The sequence below is a fragment of the Canis aureus genome, chromosome 36 (assembly GCF_053574225.1).
Source record: "Canis aureus isolate CA01 chromosome 36, VMU_Caureus_v.1.0, whole genome shotgun sequence".
In the NCBI taxonomy this organism is placed as follows: Eukaryota; Metazoa; Chordata; class Mammalia; order Carnivora; family Canidae; genus Canis; species Canis aureus.
This window is the reverse complement of record NC_135646.1, coordinates 19,494,900-19,519,772: the sequence shown is the minus strand read 5'-3', so window position 1 is coordinate 19,519,772 and position 24,873 is coordinate 19,494,900. Positions and strand designations below refer to the sequence as shown.

The window sequence follows — 24,873 nt, the reverse complement described above, 5'->3', positions numbered from 1 at the left end:
CAATTAATTAACATACAATGTATTATTGGTTTCAGAGGTAGAGGTCAGTGATTCACCAGTGCTCGTTACATCATGTACCCTCCCTAATGTCCATCACCCAGTTACCCTATACCCCCACAACCCCCTCCAGTGACCCTCAGTTTTTTCCCTATGATTAAGAGTCTCTTATGATGTATCTCCCTCTTTGATTTCATCTTATTTTTTCCTCTCTTTCCCTATGATCTCTGTTTTTGTTTCTTAATTTTTCACATATAAGTGAGATCATATGAGAATTGTTTTTCTCTGATTAACTTATTTCATGGAGTATAATACCTTCTACTTCCATCCACATCGTTGCAAATGGCAAGATTTCTTTTCTGTTTTTGAAAGCTGAGTAGTATTCCATTCCGCATCTTCTTTATCCATTCATCTGTCAATGGACATCTGGACTCTTTCCATACTCTGGCTTTTGTGGATATTGCTGCTATAAATAAGGGGTGCAGGTGCCCCTTCGGATCACTATGTTTGTATCTTTGGGGTAAATACCCAGTAGTGCAATTGCTGGGTCGTAGTGTAGCTCTATCTTCAACTTTTTGAGGAACCTCCATACTGTTTTCCAGAGTGGCTGTACCAGCCTGCATTCCCACCAACAGTGTACAAGGGTTCCTCCGCATCCTCACCAACATCTGTCATTTCCTGACTTGTTAGTTTTAGCCATTCTGACTGGTTTGAGGTGGTATCTCATTGTGGTTTTGATGTGTATTTCCCTGATGCTCAGTGATATTGAACATTTTTTCATGTGTCTGTTGGCCATTTCTATGTCTTCTTTGGAGAAATGTCTGTCATATCTTCTGCACATTTCCAGATTGGATTATTTGTTCTTTGGGTGTTGAGTTTGAGAAGTTCTTTATAGATTTTGGACAGTAACCCTTTATCTGGCGTGTCACTTGCAAATATCTTCTCCCATTCTGTCGGTTGTCTTTTGGTTTTATCAGCTGTTTCCTCTGCTGTGCAAAAGCTTTTTATCTTGATGAAGTAGTTCATTTTTGCTTTTGTTTTCCTTGCCTTTGGAGACATGTCTAGTAAGAAGTTGCTGCAGCCGAGGTCACAGAGGTTGCTGCCTGTGTTCTCCTCTATGATTTTGATGGATTCCTGTCTCACATTTAGGTCTTTCTGGATTTAATTCTAGAACATTAGAGACAGATTTTAAGCATAAAGATAAGTTCTATCTTTTATGAAGATACTTCTGTCAGCAGTTTGTATGAGACTATTTACAGTTTAATGTAGTTACATTAAATCAAAATTGTTGTAGTGCTTATTATAACCAAATATCACCTGTTTAAAATGAGGAGAGCCATTTAAAAAAATACTTTATTTATTTGAGACAGAGGGAGAATGCATGAGCTGAGGACAAGGAGAGGCAGAGGGAGAGAAGTCGACCTTCCACTGAGTGAGGAGCCTGTCAGGGCTTAATCTCACAACCCTGAGATCATGACCTTAGCCAAAATCAAGAGTCAGATGCTTAACCAACTGAGCGACCCAGGTGCCCCAAAGAGAACAATTTTTTTTTAAAGATTTTATTTATCCATTCATGAGAGACAAAGACAGAGGCAGAGACACAGGCAGAGGGAGAAGCAGGCTCCATGCAGGGAGCGCAACGTGGAACGCAATCCCAGGTCTCCAGGATCCACCTTGGGCTGAAGGTGGCACTAAACTGCTGAGCCACCCAGGCTGCCCCAAGGAGAACAATTTTTTTGAAGACCCATGTCTAATTACTGTACTGGTGAAGGATGTCCCTTAAAAAACATTGACCTGGGGATCCCTGGGTGGCTCAGCGGTTTAGCGCCTGCCTTTGGCCCAGGGCTTGATCCTGGAGTCCTGGGATCGAGTCCTGCATCGGGCTTCCTGCATGGAGCCTCCTTTTCCCTCTGCCTCTGTCTCTGCCTCCCCTTCCCCTGTCTATCATGAATAAATAAATAAAATCTTTAAAAAGAAAAAAAAAGACATTGACTATAATGACCATACTTGACTGATCAAAATTTGTCTAGCTGTTGACAAATTTAGAACATCTACACATAAATGATCAAGTCTATATATGTGATCTGTGACAATATAATACTAGGATGTACTATTTCTCTTTGAAATCTTTACTTCATCCCTATTTTTCTATATTATTTATGAAGAATTCCTAGCTTTATACAGAAATATTGTTGATACTGATCTCAACAAATAGCATTTTAAAAAAGATTTATTTATACATCTTTTTATTTTTTAAATTTAAATTCAATTAATTAACATATAATGTATTATTAGTTTCAGGGGTAGAGGTCAGTGATACATCAGTCTTATATAATACTCAGTGCTTACATCATATGTCCTCCTTAATGTCCATCACCCAGATATTTCATCCCCCCTACCCCTCTCCCGTCCAGCAACCCTCAGTTTCAACAAATAGCGTTTTAAAAGCTACAAATACTGTTTTATAAAATGGATTTTTCTTCATGTTGACCAGGGTAGTTTAGTTAGAATTCTTGCTAGTATACCTTTATATTTTATAAAAATTCCTAAATCATAATATAAAAGAGTTACTCTTAAAATAGCAAATTATAATTGGTCTATACTAATGCCATCGTCATGAAATAATTCCTTAAAAGTAGACTGATGAAATAAATTATTTAGTAAAAACTCAGAGATATTAAAGATATGATTAACTTCCCTCTAATTTATAACTTTATTGTTTTGACATTCGATTCAGCTTAGTTGGTAGGGGTGGGGCATGAAGAGAGACTACGAGAGTTGGATTTGTTTTTTGTCTTTCTATAAGGAGAATTTTAGGTTTCAATCATCAAATTATTTAATAATGGCACTAAAAAATTTACACATATTCAGGCCTTTAGCCATATTAGGCCTTTGTAATTGTAAAGGAAATCTAAGAAGAGCAAAAAATTTTCTTTTAACATCTTTTTTTTTTTTTACGAAGGTATATCTTTTCTTTTTATTTTTAAAGTAAATAGGCAATTTTATTTGTGATTTCTCTACTTCCAGGTACAGTTAAATCTGTTAATGAACTCAATATTCAATACAAAATTCTAGTAAAAATATTTGATAATAGAGGGAGAGGAGAGGAAAAAATAGGATATCTTGGTTATGGAAAACTAGAGTTATTGAGTTCATAAATTCTGACCTTTGTGACAATCAAGACAAAAATGGAAATAGATTGAATTGTGTAACTTCAGTGTGTGGTAGTAGGTAAGGAGCACTTAACCTGAATCAAAAAAGATAGGGGGGAGGGGTCCCACCTAATTGGCTCGTTTAGAAGAACATGCAACTTTTGATCCTCAGGGTTATGAGTTTGAGCCCCATATTGGGTGTTGAGATTACTAAAAAAAAAAAAAAATTAAAAAAAATTTTGAAATGGGATGGGACCGGAAAAAGGAATTATGCCTTAATGATATGCATTTTATATCTGTATTACAGAGTTTTTGGTTGTAGTTTGAATCAGTTAAGTATGAATCTTGGTGTTGTATCTGCTTTATATGTAGAAATATATTTGGTTTTAATCTTTATATTCATTTGGTAAAGTTTGCAGTTAGGATAATCTAAGGAAATACTGTGTACACAATATTAAATGTATAAGATAAATAAATATAATTAAACTTGTCATTAAATGAATTTGAATATGTGGCTACATATTGCAGAAAAATGGTTGAATCGTAATTAGGTGATATCCTAGAATTAGTTTTATAAATAGGCTGTACTATATTTTTTGGCTATTTAGTTGATATAAGTACAAAACTGCCTGAAATGGTTTTAAATGTGGAAATCAAGTTGCATTTATTTTTTTAGAATTACTCTCTGTGATTACTGAATTCAGTAATTACTGTCCATCTCCAAGCAGACCATGTAAGATGCGTGAAGGGTGGAACTCTATATTATCTACTTGTGAATGTCCTATTTGCCTAGCCCAAAACATTGAAGGTGCTTTCTCTTGTAATAAATATGACAGGTGTATGTGTCTAAATGGATTTGGGCATATAGTTCTTGGCTCTTGCATTTCTTCTCCAGGGTTTGGTCCTTAATTTTTTAGGTTCAGAAACATTATTTTCATACATCATCTCCAGTGCTAAAGATAAGATACATATCCAAAATGAAGAAATAAATCAGAAGCCCATGAGGAATATATCTATTGGCCACCTGTATTAGACTGTTATTCTAGCTAGTCAAACATTAGTAAAGTCAACTTCAAGAAACCAAATAAAGATCAGTTGTTGCTTTTGATAACAACAAATAAAATTTCTTTAGTATTCTCAGCAGTGTTGATAAATATTTGTTAGCTGATAAATATGTGGCAAATATTCTATTGAAATTAGGTAAATAAAAAAAAAAAAGAAATTAGGTAAATCAGGTTATGTATATGGAAAAAGAGCATTGAAAGTACATTGGTTGTCCCTTCAGCATAAAGTGTGATTGAGCATTTCTGTTTCTGGTTTTTATATTGATATTTTTAATAATAGAAAGTAATTTTCTTTTTGCCCACTAATATTCTTAGTTTTTTAAAAATATTTTATGTATTTATTCATGAGAGACACAGAGAGATAGAGAGGCAGAGACATAGGCAGAGGGAGAAGCAGGCTCCATGCAGGGAGTCCGATGTGGGACTTGATCCCAGGACTCCAAGATCTCGCCCTGAGCTGAAGGCAGATGCTTAACCATTGAGCCACCCAGGGGTTCCAATGTTCTTAGTTTTTAAAATAAATTTACTAAGGTATACTTTATATACCATGAAATTCACTCATTTTAGGTGACCAATTATTTTTTTTTTATAAATGTACAGAGTTGTGCAGCCATTACCACAATCTAATTTTAGAACGTTTCCATCTGCCCAAAAAGAAACCATGTACCCACTGGTAGTTACTCTCATCTTCTTTAGTTTACTATGCCCAATGATGTATGTTTATCTTTCTGCACCTGGCTATAAAATATGATAAAAATTAATACTGGAAATTTTCTAAAATTATTTAGCCCTCTAGGATTGTTAATTTGTTTGAAGTTTTGATAATTTAGAGCATAGAATTTTAAAATTATGTTTCTTTATTCAGATGCCTAAATTATTTAATAGGAGAGTAGTGAGAATAATTTGTGTAAGGAGGGATTGCTTTTGGGAAATCAGTTTTCAAGTTTGTTTCTTGTTTGGAGGTGACAAATTAATTAATGAGCAGAAAGAAATTATTGAATAAATATAAAATTACACATGTATTCAAGCCTTGTTAGAGATTTAGTAGGAAAATTTACAGTGCCTTTCAAAAAGACTAAGATTTTATTTAATAATGTTTTGCTAATAACATTATCATAAAATTAAATTTGTCATTCTTTTATTTATTTTAGCTTCTCAGAACCAAGAACGTCTATGTGCATTTAAAGATCCATATCAACAAGACCTTGGGATAGGTGAGAGTCGAATCTCTCATGAAAATGGAACGATATTATGCTCAAAAGGTAGCACTTGCTATGGCCTTTGGGAGAAATCAAAAGGGGATATAAATCTCGTAAAGCAAGGCAAGTAACACTTTTCTTACCTGAAATAACTTGGTGTTTCATATACTTGAAGTTTATCTAAAAAGGGCCTGGATGTAGATTAAAACCTTTTCCAGGAAAACAATAGGTTTTAAAATATATATCCATGTATATACTCATATTAGGCCCAAATTTGTAAAGGGTAATAGGTTTTTAGCTTATTTTAATAACATTTTTCTTATTACATTGTTAATAATATGTCCTCATTATTCAAAGTTTAGAAACTAGAGAATTGTAAGAATTTTATACTCTTAAAAACTCTTACATATTAATTTATTCCCTGCAAGTATATTTTTAATGGATCTCTATTTTTATATGTATGTGTACTTATTTTTCAAAATTTAGGATGATTCTGTATGTATAAACAATTTCATACCCAATTTTTCTTATCTTATATTGTGAATATTTTCCTATGTCTTTAAATATACTTTGAAAACATTTTTCACCTCTGTACAATATTTCATTATATACACGTATACATGCAATTTACGTACACATTACTCTTTTGTTGAACATTATATTATGTTCTGGTTTACTAAAAAGCAAAATGCTTCAGTGACATTTTGAACATAGATCTTTGATTGTATCTGATTATTTCCTTGGAATAGATTGCTCAAGGTAGAATTATTAGATTATAAAGCATGAATATTTTAAAGGTTCTTTATGAAATCTTTATGAAATTAGAAAGTATTTCTAGAAATACTATACATTTACATTCTCTCTATGGAAGTGTTACCAAAATCTTATTATGATTGTATATTATTTTATTAAGCCTAGAACAACTTAATAGATACAGACAAAAAGGAAATCGTACTATTGCTTTAATAATAACTCTTAGATTAATGATGAGGTTAAGCATTTATTGGTGGCTTTTCTCCCCATGAAATGCTTGTTAGTACTGTCATTTTTTTGTTATTTAAAAGATGTGTGTTTCCTATTCTTTTGCAGGAGTAGTTTATAACTTATGTGTATTATGGACTTTGTCACATTGATTGCAGTTATTTCTTAGCCTGTTTTAATTTTGCTTATTAACCCCTAACTTGTTTACATTAATATCAATTTATAGGATGTTGGTCTCACATTGGAGATCCTCAGGAGTGTCACTATGAAGAATGTGTAGTGACTACTACTCCTCCCTCAATTCAGAATGGAACATACCGTTTCTGCTGCTGTAGCACAGACTTGTGTAATGTCAACTTTACTGAGAATTTTCCACCTCCAGACACAACTCCACTCAGTAAGTAGTTTAAATAACTTACTTTTCCTTGTTCATTCTTTTCTCTAAAGATGTGCAAATTTTAAAAATATATAAAAACATTAGGTTTGGCAGAACAAAAGGCAGAATTCAAACATCATCAGACTATATCTAGCTAACACCTAAAATCCAAATGAGGTACACAAGGATTTCCAAGATATCACTTGAGTACCAAATAAGTTTGATGATACTTTCTAATCCCTCTGAAGCTATACTTCCAACAGTACAAAAATATGTATGCATAGTGGTGCCTGGCTGGTTCGTTGATAGAGCATGCAACTCTTGATCACAGGGTCATGAGTTCAAGCCCCACATTGAACATAGAGCTAAATCTAAAAAAACCCCACATATGCAGAGGGTTATCCATTGCAGTATAATTTGTAACTGCAAAATATTGGATACTCTCTTAAGTATTCAGGAATAGATTAGTTAAAATATACTATGGTATATACATGTAATGGAGTACTGACTATATAAGAAAAAATGAGTAAGATCTCAATGAATTGGTATGTAGTAATTTCTAGAGATAATATTAGGTGAATAAAAAGCATATATATTGTGCCATCTTTTATGTAAGACAGAAAGCTTATCTTTACAAAAAGAAACAAAGGATAAACCAGAAAATAATGAAGTTGGTTATTTACAAGGGATAGGGAGAATGGAGTGGAAAGTATACATAAAGGAGTGAAAGAACTGGGACGTCTGCGTGGCTCAGCAGTTGAGGATCTGCTGTTGGCTCAGGGCATGATCCTGGGGTCCTGGGATTGATTCCCATATCAGGCTCCTCACAGGGAGCCTGCTTCTCCCTCTGCTATGTCTCCACCTCTCTCTGTGTCTCTCATGAATAAATAAAATCTTAAAAAAAAAAAAAGGAATGAAAGAACTAATTAAGGATTTTACAAACAGAGTTTTGCTATATATACTCTTTTGGGCAAGGTGGGAGAATTGCAAACAAATACTAAACTCATTTAGGTTTGTTTTTTAGAAGCCTGGACAAAGCAATTATGAAACAATTGTAATAGAATTAAGAAATAAGTAGGGCAGCCCCGGGGGGGGGGCTCAGCGGTTTAGCGCTGCCTTTAGCCCAGGGCCTGATCCTGGAGACCCGGGATCGAGTCCCACGTCGGGCTCCCTGCATGGAGCCTGCTTCTCCCTCTGCCTGTGTCTCTGCCTCTCTCTCTCTGTGTCTCGAATAAATAAATAAAATCTTTAAAAAAGAAAAGAAAAGAAAAGAAAAGAAAAGAAAAGAAAAGAAAAGAAAAGAAAAGAAAGAAAAAGAAAGAAAAAGAAAGAAGTAAATGGTGTTGTAAATGGTGTTGATGCACTTGGGAGCCAGAGCTCTTACTGAGGAAATAGACACTTGCAATTATAGATGGGGGAAGACAAAAGAATCCTATGTGAATAAATTATAACTCAAGGTATGAGTACTGATTTATGACTTTAAAGACATATATATGTGTTACATGCAAGGATATGTGGCCATGTACATATGTGTATGCACGTGTACATACTTGTATGTATATATATTTATATTTATGTGTGTAGTGTACACACACACACCTATATATATTTCTTAGCTCTATTTGTTGATAAGAAGCAATAAATGGCACCCCAGTAGCAGTGAACAAATGTAATACTCAGATTTCGACTCTAAGACCAGTCCCCTCTGAAAGGAATTTGGGCTTCTTGGAAAAATGACTTATCCTAAGACTGGAGCAGGATAGGTGCAAGATAAGCCCAAAATATCTTGTAACGCTAGAAAGTAAGGAAAAGAAGTACCCAAACAGGGTGGAGACTTCACAAAGGCATAGGAGCCAGCATGAAGGAACTCCGACTGTCTAAATTTGAGACAATTGGAGTGCTAAAAAAAGCACAGTAACAAATTGTAATCCATTGCAGTGAAAATGAATTCATGAGTCAATGCTGATAGCAGAGAGGGGAGAAGAAAGGGCACTTGCTTATGGTAAATGCCAGGTGCCAACTAGTGAATGTAGGAGTGCTGGAATTGGAAAATTACCCTTTTGTAACCATCATGGTAAGAATTGGATCAGGTGAGAATAATCAGAACATCCTAAATCTAAGGACATTTTCAATATGGAGCCAGGATATTTTTGTTGTTTTAAAGCATCTGCCATGTATTTCAAGGAAAAATTTAGTAATTATAAGTTGAGGAAATTGGATAACATTTTGACCAAGTGATTAAAATTAACATCATTAATGAAGGGCAGATGGACATTGATGATACTCTGAGTAGGAGAGTATCACTAATAGAGTACCATATTTTAGCCAAGAATTCATAACCAGAATCTAATCAGAAGGGAACATCACACAAACTATGAACTAGAAATGCTCTATTACAAGAAGGGGATTTGTCAAAAATGTCTAAGACCTATAAGGCAAAGAGACTGTGGGAAGGATCTAGATAAAGGAGGCTAAAGAAACTTGACAGCTAAGCCATACCTAAGTTTCCTGTGCTGGATGCAAAAAAATATGATAAAGGACATTATATCAATTGACAAAAGAGATTATTAAAAAATTATTTCAATATTAAATATACTGAAGCTGGTAGCAGTACTGTGGTTATATAACAGATTATCTATATCTTTGGAAATACTCTGAGAAATTTTAGAAATAAGGAGCACAAATATATATATATATATATATATATATATATATATATAACTTCCCTGAAATGGTTCAAAAAAGTATGTGTGTGCATGTGTGTGTGTGTGAACATATCTGCTTGCGCAGAAAGAGAAAATAATAAATCAAGCAAATAGGGTAAAATAGTAATAAGTGAATCTGGGTAAAGGTGTATGGGTATCTTTGTGCTATTCTTATTCTTATAAATGTTCTGGAAGTTTTAAATTTATTTCCAAATAAAAAGTTTATTTGAACTTTTTAAAAAGTAAATTTAAAAATATATTGTTTTGAAATATAGTACATTTCAAGAATATTCTGTCAACAGCTTTTATCAATCCATATCTGAGATGTTCAGTTTGGGATTATTTGATTTGTTGATGAAACACTAAACTGAAAGCAATAGGAAGTTTTTTCATATCTACTTCAGGCCATTAACTTTTATTAAGAAATTACACTGAATTGGCCACATTTATTTTCTACAAAGAAGCAAACAAGCAAAAGAAGGTCTCTCATTTTTCACTTGTACATCTAGCTAGATGAAAGAGGAGTGAATTTGTGCATAAGTTCTCCTCAGTATTTTTATAGTTACAATTCAGAGTGTTACCTAGATTTTTGTTTGCTATAATCTTTTGAACCAAAAGCAGAAATATTGTCAACTAGGAATCAGAAATGTTAGCCCAATAAAAAGGGAAAATGTTTTAAGTAAAGTGCTCTAATTTGGGAGCATTGGCCCAATTTATAGATTTTGTTCTAAACAGAGTGGTAAATTTGAAATTAGCAAATAAGATGAATATTGGTTTTTGCATTAATCTCAAGAAAAATAATTATTATATTGAATGTCAGACATTTAGTCTATAAATGATAGGTGCTTGATCAAAATAAAAATAGTTTTAAGTGTTGAAGTTTAAAGAAATTAATTAAAATATAACGTTAAGGGGGCATCTGGGTGGCTCAGTTGATTAAGTGTCCAGCTCCTGATTTTGGCTTAGATCATAATCTCAGTCATGAGATCAATCTTATGTTGGGCTCCACACTCAGTGTGGAACCTCCTTGAGAATTCTCCCTCTCCCTCTGCCCTTCCCCCTGCTCTCACTCTCCATCTCTCTCTAAAATAAATAAATAAATCTTTAAAAGAATGTGTGTGTGTGTATACACACACATAATTAAGACAGAATAGAAACATGGTGCGCACTTACAGAGATGGAGAAGTAGGATGGTATGGGGTGACCATTGTGGGGGAAAGTTACATATATTCTAATATTCTATTTGAATCTTTAACCTGAGAATATATTTGTGTATTATGTATATTAGAATATATTAAAGAAATACCTGCTTGTTAAATTAGAAAAATGGAAAAATGAGATAAGTGGAAAGGAGAGGAAATAATCTTTAATAATTTTCTATATCCAAATACAACCATTATTAATATTTTGAATTTTTTCTAGTTTTTCTCTTTAATTTTTGTATAGTTGTACTAGTGATAAAAATGCATTTTAGGGAGCACCTGGCTGGCTCAGTTGGTAGAACATGTGACTTTTGATCTTAGGGGTCCTGAGTTAGAGCCCCATCTTGGGGGTAGAGTTTACTTTAAAAAACAAAAAAAAGGAAAAAATGCATTTTAGATCCTACTTTTTCATTGAGCAGAATAAGTATTTTCCAGATTATTGTATATGTTTCATAGTCATCAGTTTTAATGGTTGTATATTATTTCATCAAATAGATATTTTCCTTATCCATTCCCTCAGTTTTGGACATTTACACTGTTACTAGTTTTTTATTACAATGAACATCTTTGTATATGTAGCATTATATTAAATTGTAATTCCCAGAATTTTAATTTCTATATCCAATAAGTAGCAGTATTAAAATTCTTCATATATTGTCAAATTGCTTTTCTATTGGTGGAAACAGTTCACATTCTCCTATGAGAGAATGCTATGCTGGAGTGCATATTCCATCATGTCTTTATAAGCACTGGATTATTAAAATAAAGCTTTGCTGAGACCATTTTAAAAAATGATTTGGATTGGGATTTTTTTTGTTTTTTGTTTTGGGGGATTTTTTGAGAGAGAGAGAACATGCATATGAACAGGGAGAGGGAGAGGGAGAGTCTGGCAGGCTCCATGCTCAGCATGGAGCACAACATAGGGCTTGATCTCACAACCGTGAGATCATGACCTGAACCTCAGTCAAGAGTCGGACACTTAACTGACTGAGCCACCCAGCACCCACTGGATTGTTTTTATTAGTGAGGTTCACATAATTTTTGTTTCTTCTCTGTTTTGAATCTCCTTATGTTCATTGTCTATTTGTAATACTCTTTTTTTAAATAATGAAGCTAATTAGCTTTGAAAAAAATGATTTATAATAGTCTGAAATCTAGTCATTTCATCCCTTGTCAGTTTGTCTTGATACAATAGGGATGACGGGAGCTATATTTTAAGTACTGATTTAACATGCAAATGCATGTTTAAAAAAAATCTTTGAACCTTGACTCTTCCTAAGGAAAGACCCTTAATATCTCATTCATTAAAAGTTCAATGCTCATTTATACTGCTAAATTATACCTTAATCAAGGTGTTAAAATGTTCATTATTTATTTTTCTGAGAACAGTGTTCACTGAAACAGTATCTCTACATCTCTTAAAGATGGCTATTAAAGCTTTGCAGGGCAGCCCGGGTGGCTCAGTGGTTTAGCGCCGCCTTTGGGCCAGGGTGTGATCCTGGAGACCTAGGATCGAGTCCCATGTCGGGCTCCCTGCATGGAGCTTGCTTCTCCCTCTGCCTGTGTCTGTCTCTCATTCTCTCTGTGTCTCTCATGAATAAATAAATAAAATCTTTAATAAAAAAAATAAAAATAAAAATAAAAAAATAAAAATAAATAAAGCTTTGCATTTACATATTGTTTTATAACTTCAAAGTGCTGTCACATGTATAAACTCTTTGAAGATGTGTCCTTAGTATTTGGGTAGTTTAGTAAAAAACAAACCCTTTTGTCCTATTGAGTAACTATGCTACTCAGGTTGAATGGTCATTAAAGTGGTTGTCTTTAGGAGATTCAACTTGCAGCTTATCTTTTTTAAAACTTTTTGCCGGGCAGCCCGGGTGGCTCAGGGGTTTAGCGCCGCCTTCAGCCCAGGGCCTGATCCTGGAGACCTGGGATCGAGTCCCACGTCGGGCTCCCTGCATGGAGCCTGCTTCTCCCTCTGCCTGTGTCTCTGCCTCTTTCTGTCTCTCCTCTCTGCTGTGTTGCTCATGAATAAATAAATAAAATCTTTAAAAAAAAAATAAAACTTTTTGCCTATTATTGTATTGACAATCAATGTCAGGTGTTAATATTTTGGGCCCCCAACAAAAAAATGTTTTAAATTATTTCAAACATAAAAAAAAGCTTCCATATACCTTTTATCCACAGATTTACCAGTTCTTAACATTTTGCTGTATTTGCCTTATTAATCTCTCTCTCTATATATATATATGCTGATCACTAATTTTTTCTGAACCTTTTGCAATTAAGTTGCAGGCATCATACCTAAATTTTCACATATTTTTCAGTTGTCTTTGTCTTTTCTATTAAATTATTTTAAAAAATTATTTTTCATTTTTTCAGAGAGAGCTAGCATGCAAGAGAGCATGAGGTGGGGAGGGGCAGAAGGATAAGCAGACTCCCTGTTGAGCAACGTGCCTGATGTGGGGCTCTATGCCTGGACCTGAGATCATGACCTGAGCTGAAGGCAGAGACTTTAACTGATTGAGCCACCCAGGTACCCCCTACTAGATTCTTAAAAAAAAATTTTTTTTTTAAAGACTTTATTTATTTATTCATGAGACAGAGAGAGAGAGGCAGGTTGAGGGAGCAGCAGCGTCCATGCAGGGAACCTGACACGGGACCCCAGCCCGGGACTCCAGAATCACGCCCTGGGCGAAGGCAGACTCTAAACTGCTGAGCCACCCAGGTGTCCCTAAAAAACTTTTTTATGAGAGTATAGTTGACACACAATGTTATGTTTTAGGTGCATGATAAAGTGATTCAATATCTCTTTATTTTATGGTATGTTCACCACAAGTGTAGCTACCATCTGTCACCATACAACATTATTACAGTGTCATTAACTATATTCCTTATGCTGCACCTTTTATTCCCATGACTTTATCATTCCATAATTAGAAGCCTGTACCTCTCACTCTCCTTAACCCATTTTTGCCCATCTCCCTACCCTTTCCTCTTGCAACCATCAGTTCGTTCTCTGTATTTGTAGGTCTGATTATTTTTTTGTGTGTTTATTCATTTGTTTTGTTTTTTATTTTCCACATGTAAGTGAAATCAAAAATGATAGATGCCTGAAGTAGGTGGTAATGCCTTAACCATGTGTGCGTTGTCAGGCCTGAGGGCCTCTTACATCCTTGTAAGGGTAGTGCTAATCTCTCCTTTCATACAACACTCTTATACAAGATTCTAAAGTCTTTGGTGATAGGGACTTTTTTATTTTTATTTTTATTTTTATTTTTATTTTTTATTTTTTATTTTTTTTGATAGGGACTTTTTTAAATGCTCTTTTGTCTCAACAATGTCTAATACCGTGTCAGGTATGTAGTGGTAGGAGTGCAATAAATGTTTGTTAAATGAATAATTTAATGAATAGATATATGGTAATATATAAATTCTGAAATGTTTTCAAATGCTTGAAAGGAATAGGATTTATTGTCATTTGTAATCTGGCAAAAGTTGAAATCCGTGGATTCACTCACTAATGGACAGTATTTATTGAAAGTTGGTTGCTACTTTCAATTAAAAGGACAAATAGTTCATGGGATAGCAAGTGCAGACAAATGCAGAACAATTATTAACTCCCTTATTTTAGATTTCATTATGGTGAAATACAAAAAAAGCCATAATTGTTCCTATTCTCTTTTCCTTCCCAAAAAAGAAGCATCAAATTTGAATTTTCAAAATAATGCAGGAATTTAGAAAATTTTTCCCTATGTAGATGCTGTTACATATCTCATTTTCAGAGATACTTTACTCAAAAAGTACAATTGTAGCATATATTAATACTGGTAAAGAAAATGATGCACAAGTAGGTTATGGCTTTTTTAAAGGTTATATTCTAGGGAAACAGCAGAAGGTACTTTATGTTCTCTTTAGCCTAGTCATTTCTCTCTCAATTGTTTTCAGCTGAACAGTTTACTTCCTGACCTCAAACTATTCATTACTGTTACTGGAATTATATCTTATTAAGTATGTGTTTACACAACACCCAGAACCACTTTTTCTTGAGTTCTTACAGCTATACCCCATACATTGAGTAGGGTTAGACTCCGTGGCAATGAAGGAATATATGGATGACTGAGAATAACAAAATATAGCTCTTCCCTGAGAAAAAGCTGCGTTGTTTTTTTAATCAACCTCAGTTGAGGCTGAAGGCCATCAGGTAGTTAGTGATAGAAACTAAAGCATATGACAGTGGATCTTTAAGAATAAAATGGGAGGAGTTGTCAGAGAAAATATGACCAATCTATGATCATAAGTGAATATCTTTAATTTTGCTGAGCCACAGAGTCTTACATTATAATCATTTAAAGATTATTTTGATGTGGAGTTAGGGGAGTGGAGAAAGGTTATTCCACTTACCTCTAGTTCTTAAAATTTTTCTTACATATTGCAAATTTTGTGTAATCTATAAAACTGCCTGGTTTTTGAGGCAATGAGATATGGTCCAAATTAATGAGATCTCGGTCGACTTCTGGCTGTTTTGCTAAAAAATTTAGTAGGATGAGAAGTCCGCTGATGCTTTTGTTGAGACATAAATTAAATGTCTGTTTTATTTTTTTTGAAATGTCTGTTTTAAAATAATTAAATATCAGCAGTTACATATTAAAGTTCTGTTCCAATAGATCACCAGTGATTTCTGGTCAGTGAGGACACCAGCTCTCTATTCTCAAAAAACAAAAACAAAAAAAATTTCCTCCAATCCCAGCATCAGAGGTATGGTTTAAATGTTGTGCATGTTCCTCCATTAGGAAGCATTATTACCATTTTTTGAAGGAAAGGAAAAAGAACTTTTGATATTTAGAAATCTATGCCAATTATTTTGCCATAATCCATAATCTGAGGTTCAGATCTGAGTTTGGCATTGGAGGCCCAGAGTGTGTGTTCAACCAGAAACTCATTGTGAGAGAATTCTCTAAGGAAAAAATTGGCTAGAGATCAGATTATGGGGTATGGGGTTGATAACTCCTATTCTAGGTCTTTGTGCCTGAATTATTTTTTCAAAGATTTTTTTCTTCTAGTGGTGAGTCTGTGTTTCAGTTGTTTGTCCTTTTTTTCAAGGGGATAGGTTCCATATTTAACTATTTTCATTGTATGGGAACCTTAAAAAATACAAGCCAAAGGTAATATTCCTGTTCAGTACTTGATTATAAGTAAAACTAGACACAATTAGGAATTAAGGAAGATTAGGTACTTTTCTTCCCTTGATATCTTATTTTCTGAAGCCCTGAATTTTTTGCTTAGGAAACCCTCCTTCTGTTGTATGTAGTATATATGTTAGCTTTTATAGGCACTGTCCTTTCTACCCTCATCAATATATGGTATTCTTAGTTCTATTTCCCTTCAGATACTAGTGTGAGATATTTATTTAATGAGTTTTGCCTCATAAAATACTTGCAGTAAATTTAAGATTCTTAGAGAATATTATTCCAGATAAGACAAATGTAATACTAGTGAATTTAATACTAGTGAAATTTTAATTCATTTTATCAGATTATGGACTTATTAGACTGAGCAGTCTCTTTACAATAAAAATATAAAGGGAATTTGGGCATTTAACATTTAACATTTAACATAACATAATTTAACATTAACCAAAACTAGCTAAACATTTTAAAATATTCCCTATGTATTAGACGTTGTTCTAAGTGCTGTCTATGCATTAAACCTTTACAGTTACCCCTTACAGAAATGTATGAAATGATTACTGTTATATTTTTATTTTACATGAGAACACTGAGGCGCAGATACATAACTTACCACGTCACACAGCTAATGAGAGTTAGAGCCAAGATTCAAATGTAGGTGTTTTGACTCCAGAGTATGTGTTGTTAACCATTACTTTCTGTTGGTTTTAACCATTACTCTTTATAATCAGTTGTTATTAATCATTACTCTTATACTCAAACAGGGGGCCAGTTTATATATGTTTGCTCATTCATTTGGAAGGAGGAGAGAAAAGATTATTTTGAAAATAATTGATTGCATTTTCTAAAAGTGAAGAACTCTTTATGATTCTTTCACCATATCTGTGTACCACTGAATATTATGTTTTCTATATTCATATGACATATTACTTAATATTTTCTTCAAGTTATCTCATTAAAATTATACATGCTTTAAAGAGAAACTTTCTATCACTACTGTAAATGGAAAGCCAATGTCATAAGTAGAAGTAACTTGGGCAGCCCGGGTGGCTCAGCGGTTTAGTGTCTGCCTTCATCCCAGGGCGTGACCCTGGAGACCCCGGATCGAGTCCCATGTCGGGCTCCCTGCATGGATCCTGCTTCTCCCTCTGCCTGTGCCTCTGCCTCTCTCTCTGTCTTCTCTCTGTGTATTCTCATGAATAAATAATAAAATCTTTAAAAAAAATAAGTAGAGGTAACTTTAAAAATTCTTTTTTTGTTTAAGATTTTATTTATTCATGAGAGAAAAAGAGAGAGAGAGAGAGAGAGAGAGAGGGAGGGAGAGACACAGGAAGAGGGAGAAGCAGGCTCCATGCAGGAAGCCTGATATGGGATTTGATCCTGGATCTCCAGGATCATGCCCTGGGCTGAGGGTGGCACTAAACTGCTGAGCCACCCGGGCTGCCCCAAAATTCTTTATTTAAAAGTAAATAAAATGAAAACTAAGCCATACATACATACATATACATATATATATATATATATTTCATATATATTTCAATATATGCATATTAGCTAATTAGATATTGTGGCTTGCCAAATTGTCTGAAACTTGAAGCATACTTTCTCTGAAAGATAGTAGAGATACACTGTCACCAAGTTGAGGTTGAGGTTTTTTTTTCTTTTGTAATTAGACAAAAGAAGGAAAACTAACTCACTAACACATGTCCATCTACAACCTAAAACCAGAAGTCTGACACTTTAGAAAAGTGAACTATATTATTCTGAGTCCCTTCGAACCATAAGAGAATTTGCAGTTCTGTTTAAAAAGAAAATCAGTCTTGGGATCCCTGGGTGGCACAGCGGTTTAGCACCTGCCTTTGGCCCAGGGCACGATCCTGGAGACCCGGGATCAAATCCCATGTCGGGCTCCCTGCATGGAGCCTGCTTCTCCCTCTGCCTATGTCTCTGCCTCTCTCTCTCTCTCTCTCTCTCTCTCTCTCTCTCTCTGTGTGTGACTATCATGAATAAATAAGTAAAATCTTAAAAAAAAAAAAAAAAAAGAAAATCAGTCTTTAAATGAATTTATATTTATAGTATTTTACTTTCTTATGCCTTTATTTCATGCTTATGTGTTTATAAATTCCCAGAGCTTAAAAGAAGAGTATAATTATTGCAAGGTTTGAATACTTATTTTAGAACAGTTTCTTGTTAAGGTTTCTGGAATTAATATAATTAACTTCCCTAACTATAAAGTAAACAAAGTAATTAGGTTAGTAGAAAAGCAGACAAAAATTTGTCATTTAATAAGAAATTAAATAGACTTAAGTCATTGTATTTGGTGTTGGAGGTTCCTAGGTGAAAGTCAGTATAAAAATGTAGAATGCTTTTTATTTTCTTCAATTTACATCATTCATTACTTTGATTGTTGGATCAAATTGTTGAGAAACAAAGATTGAATAAAGCTAAGTTTAAGAAATCACATTCTAAAAAATAAGAAATCACATTCTAATTTATGCTGTGCTGTTAAGATTAGAAATTCTAACTTCAGTGTCTGGCAGTAAATGTCTTTATCTCACATCAAGCTAGAAAATAGAAAAGAAAGCCTACATTCAAAGAAACTGACATATGGCATAGGGCCACAGATAGGTTTTTAGCTGTTGTAAATTTATAATGATTTTTCAGTTTTTATTGCTTCAATGACAGCATTAAAGTGATTGAATAGACACAAAAGGGGAAATAAGGATGGCTGGAAGTTTTGCTTAGTACTTCATGAAGCATATTAGCAAGAAACAAAGTATATTTGATCTTATTAAAAATATTAGTGGAGAAGAGATGGTGCAAGAGAAGCATGTATCCTTTAGAAAATATAAATTCTTTAATGCAATAGTAACAAGATTTTATTTACACGTTCTATTGTGTTGATCACAGTTTTCATTCTAAAATTTTGCTAGCTCTGCTCCTATTGAATATCAATCCAAATCCATACCTACATATTTTGTCCTTATTCTCTCATAAAAAATAATCCCTCTTCATGTTGGTGGGTTTTTTTGTTTTTAAAGATTTTATTTATTTATTCATGAAAGACAGAGAGAGAAAGAGAGAGAGAGAGAGAGAGAGGCAGAGACACAGGTAATGAGAGAAGCAGGGGTCCATGCAGGGAGCCCAATATGGGACTTGATCCTGGGACCATGGGATCACGCCCCGGGCCAAAGGCAGGCACTTAACTGCTGAGCCACCCAGGCTTCCCTATGTTGGTGTTTTAAAAATTTATATTACTTGATTGTCCTGATGAACAAGCAAGACCTGTTTACTAACCTGACTTTCCTGACAAACTCAATGGAAGCTTTTTGTCTATAAAATGTAAGACCCAAGCATTAATAGTAGAATTGACTGGTATTTAAAAATAAATGTCTTCTGAAATACTAGACAATTTTGAATCTAGAAGTAAGAAATAATTTTCATGTCTTTATTTTAACATCTATAATTCTTCTTATCTTTTATTTCCAGTTCCATGTATGTTCCTCTGTACCTGCCTTAACTTTCTCATTTTCTGTAGTATCTCTCTGTTTACTGGGAATTTTCTGCATATGTTTGTTCTTAAAGCAAAGCTGATTATCCATCTAATATATATTTAGTGGTTTCATATGCCAACGTACCATAAAATGTAGAGTCACAAATACATGAAGACACTTCAAGTATGTTCAAAACTAAGATGAGGAATCCCTGGTTGGGTCAGCGGTTTGGCGCCTGCCTTTGGCCCAGGGCATGATCCTGGAGTCCCGGGATCGAGTCCCTATGTCAGGCTCCCTGCATGGAGCCTGCTTCTCCCTTTGCCTATGTCTCTGCCTCTTTCTCTCCCTCCCCACCGCCCCTCTCTCTCTCTGTTTCTCATGAATAAATAAAAAAAGAAAAAAGAAAATTCCATTTATTAAAAAAAAAAAGATGAAACTAGTGATTTGAATAGCAACTGTCTTCATAACAGTATGTTGGGTTTTTTTAATTGAGGTGTAATTGACATGTAACATTATATTGGTTTCAGGTGTTCAGTATAACGAGTTGCTATTTGTATGTATTGCAAAATGATCACCATAGTAAGTCTAGTTAATCTATGATTGTGCATAGTTACACAATTTTTTGTTCTTGTGGTGAGAACTTTTAAGATTTTACTCTTACCAACTTTCGAATATGCAATATAGTATTATTAACTATAGTCACCATGCTGTACATTTTATCCCTATGACTTGTTTATTTTTATAACTGGAAGTTTGTACCTTTTGACCCCCTTTACCACTTTGACCCAAACCTCTCCTCTGGCTACCAGCAATCTATTCTTTGTTATCTATGAGCTTGGGTGTTTTTTGTTTTTTTATTTTATTTTTTTATATTCTGCATGTAAGTGAAATTATATGGTACTTGACTCTCTCTGTCTGACTTATTTCACTTAGCTTAATGCCCTTGGATCCATCTATGTTGTTGTAAATGGCAAGATTTCCTCCTTTTTTTAATGGCTGAATAATATTGCTATATACACATACATACACATATTCATTCACTGATAGACACTTAGATTGTTTCCAAATCTTGGCTATTTAAATAATGCTGCAATGAACATGGGATGCATATATCTTTTTGAATTAGTGTTTATGTTTTTAGATAAATATCCAAAGTGGAATTGCTGGATTATATAGTAGTTCTATTTTTAATTTTTTAAGGTACCTTCATACTGTTTTCCATAGTTTCCAATTTACATTCTTACCAACACTGCACAAGGGTTCCCATTTTCCACATCCTTGCCAAAACTTGTTATTTCTTTTCTTTTTGATAAATAATGTTTAATAATAATTGAACAGATACAGCTTTGGTTGGAAATGCACTGACAACTTAAATACTGTTATAAGCTCTTTTCAGATTCTCTTTTTTAAGAAGTACATTATAGTATTATAAGACTGATGAATCACTGACTTCTACCTCTGAAACAGACAATACATTATATGTTAATTAGATTTATTTGTATTTTTTAAAAGATTTTATGTATTTATTCATGAGAGACACAGAGCGAGAGGCAGAGACAGGCTGAGGGAGAAGCAGGCGCCCTCTGGGGAGCCCGATGTGGAACTCGATCCCAGGATCCTGGGATCATGACCTGAGCCAAAGGCCGGCACTCAACCACTCAGCCACCCAGGTGCCCCTAATTAATTAGATTTAAATAAAATTTAAAAAATAAATAAAATTGCAATGAAAAATTAAAAATAATTTTAAGCACTTTATAGTCTAGCCATAGTATGAAATTAACCTAATCAGGGATCCCTGGGTGGCGCAGAGGTTTGGCGCCTGCCTTTGGCCCAGGGCGCGATCCTGGAGACCCGGGATCAAATCCCACATCGGGCTCCCGGTGCATGGAGCCTGCTTCTCCCTCTGCCTGTGTCTCTGCCTCTCTCTCTCTCACTGTGTGCCTGTCATAAATAAATAAAAAAAAAATAAAATAAAAAAAAAAATAAAAAATAAAAAAAAAAATTAACCTAATCAGCTGCTTAAAAAAATAGAATCATCTAAGGGAGGGAAGTGTAATGTTTCAAAAATATTCACTTGATTCTTTGGGAGGTATATAGTATAATGATTAGAAGCACTGGCTCTCAGGGTACCTGTGTGGCTCAGTTGGTTAAGTGTCTGCCTTCAGTTTAGGTCACGATCTCTGGGATTGAGCCCTATGTCGGACTTCCTGCTCAGCAAGGAGCCTGCTTCTCCCTCTCTCTCTATGGTTGCTTACTGTCTTTCTCAAACAAACTTGAAAAAAAAGGTGTGTTGTCTCTCAGGGGCGCCTGGGTCTGCCTTCAGCTCAGGTCACGATCCCAGGGTCCAGGGATCAAGCCCCCTGTCACTGGGCTTCCTGCTCATTGGGGAGTCTGTTTCTCTGTCTGCCCCTTCCCTCCACTTGTGCTCTCTTTCTTTCTCTCTCTAATAAATAAATAAAATCTTAAAAAACAAAAAAGGGGGCAGCCCAGGTGGCTCAGCGTTTGGCACTGCCTTCGGCCCGGGTTGTGATCTTGGAGACCTGTGATTGAGTCCCACGTCGGGCTCCCTGCATGGAGCCTGCTCCTCCCTCTGCCTGTGTCTCTGCCTCTCTCTCTTGCTCTGTGTCTCTCATGAATAAATAAAATAAAATCTTAAAAAAAAAAAAAAAAAGTGTCAGCCCTCAGTCTTGGTGCTTGAGTTAGAAATTTGCTGTTCTACTTGCTAAACATATCATTGAACAGGTTAGTTAGCCTCTTTATATATTAAGTGTCTCATATACAAAGTAATACTATCTATTTTATATGATTGTTATATAGATTAAACAAAACAGTGCATGTAAAGTGACTAGCATATACAAAACATTTAATAAATATTATTAGGAGAGAACTTTTTAAAAACCAACTGTTAGAAATATCATCCCTCATTTAATTTTCTTTTTACTATTAAGGACATTTTTCCCTTCATTTTTATTTACTATATGAGAGCCTATATTCTGTGATTTTTTTTTTTTTTTATTTGAAGAAAGGATTGTTATTGAGTTTCTCATGAAGTGGATTCAGGTTTTTTGTTTTTTGTTTTTTGTTTTTTGTCCTTCCAGTTGAGAAATAGAACAAAGATAATCTTTTCTACATCTTTCATTAACTCCATCCCCCACTAAAAAAAAAAGTTATAATAAGTTATTACTGAAACAGTGAATGATTCTGTTTTATTTTTCCCAAGTGTACACTTTTCAAGGTTTTTAGCAATGAATAAAATATAGTCAGTCTTCAATGAAGGCTGTGATGAACTTGCAGAAAAAATACATGTGTTAGGAAGCTTCTTTCAGGCCTGAGTTATAGTTTTATCAGCTGCGAGTTCAATGTTAATGAATCAGCAATATACAGTATATTAAATAAAACATCTTTATTTTTTTAAAGATTTTATTTATTTATTTATTTATTTATTTATTTATTTATTTATTTATTTATTTAATGAGAGACACAGAGAGCGAGAGAGAAGCAGAGGAAGTACCAGGCTTTTTGTGAGGAGCCTGATGTGGGACTTGATCCCAGAACCCCGGGATCATACCCTCAACCAAAGGCAGACACATTGAACTTCTGAGTCACCCAGGTGCCCTTAAATAAAACGTCTTTAAACAGAAACACATGTAAGAGAAGATTATTATTGATGAGATTGGTGAATATGATTTGACTAGAGACTGACAGGAACCTAACCCTTTATTTCCCATAGGAGCATTGGTTCAGTGTTTGCAATGACTTTATATAACATAACTACCATAGTGAGAATCAAATGTATTTATAGGTTTTCACACTTTCTGAAAGTAGAGCATTCTTATGAAACTTTTGTAATCTGAAATGGTGTAAAGCAAAGAACCATTAATTTATATGGAAAAATTTTTGAACATTCTAAGACCCTAAAAATAACATCTCCTAGGCTTTTCTAGTATTTTAGGGTACATCTTGATAATGGATGCGCAGAATAAATTGAGATAAAGAACAGATGCTCACAAACACAGTTCAGAGCTATGGCAGCTTGATGTTAAGACACTGAGTGTATTTCCTGAAGAAGGAACTTTTGGTGGTACCACTTTTGCTGCTCAGATTGAATGCTGTCTCTCTAATGGAAAATGCTGAATTATATTTTCACTTTTTGTCATCTTTTTACAAAACAAAAATCCTCTTCAGATTTAATTTAACTAGTGAAAACAGGTACTAATGTCTTTCATAAAAGCAAAATGGTATAATTCAAACTTTCAAAAAGTGGAAGATACCTATATATTGTGGTAGGCAGCTTCTGACTGGCTCCCAGTGATCCCTGCCTCCTGGTATTCCCACTTCTATATAATCCTGTCTCCCTGAATATAGGCAAGATTTAGTGATTTGATTCTCAAAGAATATGGTAAAGGTGATAGAATATCACTTTTGTAATTAGGTTTTAAAAGACTGTAACTTATATCTTACTAGTATACTCTCTCTGGCTCTTCTTGTGTACTTGCTCTGATGAAGAGGGCTGCTTGTCAATGAATTAAGGTCTGCTTTCTGCCAACAGCCAAAAAGGAACTAAAGCCCAACAACCCGTAAGGAACTGAATCCTACTAACACCCACTGAGTGAGCTTAGATACTTCCCCATTTAAATGTTGAAATAACCTTGGCATTGACCTAAACCTTGACTGCAGCCTTGTGAAAAATCCTGAAGCAGAGCACACAGTTAAGCAGGGACTGGATTCCTGAGATACCCAGAAACTGAGATAATAAGTCTGTATTAAGTCAATAAGTTTTAGGTAGTTGGTTATGTAACAATAGATAATGAATATGCACATGGTTAAATATTTATAATTACATATTAAAACCTCTGAATACAATATTGAGGAGCATCCAATAATAAGTAATAGTGTGTTTAGACTTTTGACAGTTTTTATTCTTTCCCCTCAGTGTTCAGTTTTTATTTTCTTTTCACTTCCAAATTTTTGACAATAGTGACCACAATTCTTTTTTTTTAAGTTCCTGTTTTTTCATATGAAAAAAAAAATTTCTGTGTGCAGAGAAAAAAATCTAAGACAGAATTAATCTCATATTTCCATGTAGATTCAATAATTATTAACATTTTTCAATTTTGCATTCTCCCTTATGTTTTCCTTTCTGGATGGTTAGATGAATGGATCGATACCTATTTTTATTGTTGCTATTGTCGAACCATTTGAAAGTAAACTACAAATATCACATGCATCTCTTAGAAATAGAAGACAAATAACAAAATATCAAATCCAAGAAAGTTAATAATAATTCATGATATTAGCCAATAATCCAGTCCAAGCCGAGCCTTTCCCATAATGACTCTTAACACTTTTTTCCAAAACAGAATTCAGTCAAGGTTGATACATGGCATTTGACTCTTTTTTTTTTTTTTTTTAAGATTTTATTTCTTTATTCATGAGAGACACACAGAGAGAGGCAGAGACACAGGCAGAGGGAGAAGCAGGCTCCATGCAGGGAGCCCGATGTGGGACTAG

At 34.3% G+C, this 24,873-nt stretch overlaps 1 protein-coding gene and 1 non-coding gene across 3 annotated transcripts in view; one reads left to right on the top strand and one right to left on the bottom strand.

Annotated features, from left to right (window-relative positions):
- Positions 1 to 24,873, top strand: part of BMPR2 (bone morphogenetic protein receptor type 2) — a 198,096-nt gene that overhangs the window by 100,938 nt on the left and 72,285 nt on the right. For both annotated transcript variants that reach the window (XM_077884721.1, XM_077884720.1), the window contains exons 2-3: positions 5,365 to 5,535; positions 6,620 to 6,790. In XM_077884721.1, coding sequence (XP_077740847.1) covers positions 5,365 to 5,535; positions 6,620 to 6,790 — 342 coding nt within the window. The remainder of the gene's footprint in view (positions 1 to 5,364; positions 5,536 to 6,619; positions 6,791 to 24,873) is intronic.
- Positions 13,773 to 13,893, bottom strand: LOC144306312 (U6atac minor spliceosomal RNA). The gene has a single exon (XR_013373381.1). It is a non-coding gene; the product is annotated as a U6atac minor spliceosomal RNA (small nuclear RNA).